General features: G+C 39.5%; 1 protein-coding gene across 1 annotated transcript; it reads left to right on the top strand.

Moving 5' to 3' along the window:
* LOC149080838 (ataxin-7-like protein 3) lies at positions 1-1,415 on the top strand. The gene is made up of 2 exons (XM_089237504.1): positions 1-98; positions 292-1,415. The coding sequence occupies exon 2, from the start codon at positions 374-376 to the stop codon at positions 896-898; it is 525 nt and encodes a 174-aa protein (XP_089093630.1). The 5' UTR covers positions 1-98; positions 292-373; the 3' UTR covers positions 899-1,415.
* The last annotated feature ends 913 nt before the right edge of the window (positions 1,416-2,328 follow it).

Here is a 2,328-nt window from a genome sequence, read left to right as displayed (position 1 = left end):
CTGACATTTTCGGTGTGCCATACCAAAAGATTTGCTTTTGTTGTCTTCTTTTTGTGTACTCGGCGTTATTCTGTCATTTCAAAATACTATTCGATCAGGTTATTATTTGTTTTTTGTCCTTTAATTTATATAATTACCATTTAATTATATTTGATCATTTAATGGTGCCTTTCTCAAATCGTTGATTTTCATGATATTTATCTATGAATATATTTGAATTCTTACGTGAGAAAAATTCTACAATTGTTTTTGTTGTATAAATTGGATTTTAACCTATACCCTTTTTAACAGTTTCAGATATTTTGATCACGTGGTTATTGGTTGAGTTCCCCATAAGAAATCCATTGAGTTGAGAGAGAGGAATAAGAAAATAATGGAACTTTCACCATTTAGTTCATACGAGTATCTAAAAGATATCCCACAGAATGATTTAGACGTGTATCTGGAAGAGATAGTTGGCGAGATAGTCGATGACATAATCCTTGGCGAGTGTTTCGACATCCACCGCTACTACAAACTCAAGATATTTCATTTCAACATGGACGAGAAGGACATGGTCCAGTACTATATCGATAACAAGTCCGGCTACGACATCAGTGGGCATCAACAGGTCAAGGAGAAGCTGAGAAACGTCGGGACCAACTGCAAGCTGTGCAAGGTGACTGTCAACGCGGAGCGTTTCGTGAAACACCTGCAGGACCATTACATGAAGGGCAGGGCGAGTGTGAGGCTTGCGAAACAGAAGATCAAGAACACAGCCAACGACGAACTGGATTTGGTTGACCAGGACGATGATACCTCTGATTCATATGGTCAAAGACCTGTGAGAAAGAGGCAAGATAAGAATTCATCTGGTGGCAGCAGGAATAGGAGGAAACCCAAAGCATCGAAACAGTGAATGAGTGCCAATAATCGTACGTTTTACAGTCATAGCATTTTTCTCTTACTTCGAATTGTGATCTCTGGATCATAACATGATTGTGTTTCCTTCTGTTTCTTCTCATTAGAGCCCTTCCTGCAAATCAGTTATTAATTTTGGGATCTAAACTGTAATTTGCACCTCCTGTGATCATATGTCATCCAACGTTACTCGTTTGACTCTTTCACTCTCGCTAGATCAATCACCATCCATTAGTTTGAACACTCGAGTGGTGCAGTGATAAGATGCTCATCTTCCACTATGGTGGTTACTGCCAAGGTCCACAGGCATAGAATGTCGGAAACATGTTCTTCACCTTCTGAGCTGGGAGCGACCACCGATAGATGGTATCTTCATTACCCACCCAACTCCACTGGCTGGAAATGCTGTATGCCGATGTATGACTGGAGTTGGTGTGTGGTAAAGTAGATCAATCACCACGTTATTGTAAACAAGTTTGTTAGTTTTCAAATTATAGCATCAATTACTTATGAAATTTTTTCATCTCCTTTAATTTTTTGCTTGTTTTGTACATAGATGCTATATAAGTGTATAAGCGATCGGCTCAAGTCACCAGGGTGTGGCAAATTAAACAAAATTTTAGGCATAATGACCACAGTAGGTCTCCACGGTGAACAAACAGTTGATGCACACAGTTGTTGTGCAGTAAAAAATAAAAATAATGGAGGAATCACCCTTGGTCACCCTATTTTTCTACTAACGAGAGCCAAAATGTTTTCCTGTGTTGTGAGGAGTATTACAATTGGGTGTGCTCTAGAAGGGCCTCTAATCCGAAGTGAAAGGACAAAAAAAAATTAGGAAAAATTATTTGTGCCCTCTCTTGGAGGGGCGTTAAGTCCGAAGTAAAAGAGCGAAAAAATTGGAAAATGATTTCTGCCTGCTCTAGAAGGAGCACCAAGGTAAAAGGGCAAAAAAAAAAAAAAAAAAAAAAACCATTCGACATGATGTATTATGACATAAAATATCGCTGTTCCTTTGAACGCATCAAAACGAAGCGATTGAAACAAAAGTTTTTTTTCTAATTGGGGAGGTCAGGGGGCCCCAAAAATAGGTCCCGCTCGAGTGTAAAGATTTTGTCTCGACCCGCCCCTGAGTGCAACGTATGTGTGTCGAAAATTGTAACAAACCGTACGTACACAACTGAACATCTTTTCAGAGTTTCATGGATCTTGTTCCAGATATCCAGTGAGTAACAGTAAAGCCTCCTATGAGGCTCCAGGAGCCTCATAGTAGGCTTGGCTCCTAGACAGTATCTCTGTCTAGGAGGCCTTGGTAAGGTGTGGCCACAACGGGACTCTAAAAAAACATCTTTTCCCTTTCAAGAAACTAATGAACGTATGTTGGAAATTCAATTTGATTTTTCCAAACAGCTTTGCAAACCATATTCC

Source organism: Pholcus phalangioides, unplaced genomic scaffold (assembly GCF_987345545.1).
Source record: "Pholcus phalangioides strain wild (caught in Gottingen) unplaced genomic scaffold, Ppha-v1.0 ptg000010l_1, whole genome shotgun sequence".
Taxonomy (NCBI): Eukaryota; Metazoa; Arthropoda; class Arachnida; order Araneae; family Pholcidae; genus Pholcus; species Pholcus phalangioides.
This window is presented reverse-complemented; position numbering and strand designations above follow the sequence as displayed.

Bases quoted from the DNA above. Each gene is read 5' to 3' on its own strand.
- LOC149080838 (XM_089237504.1), top strand. From the start codon at position 374: ATGGAACTTTCACCATTTAGTTCATACGAGTATCTAAAAGATATCCCA.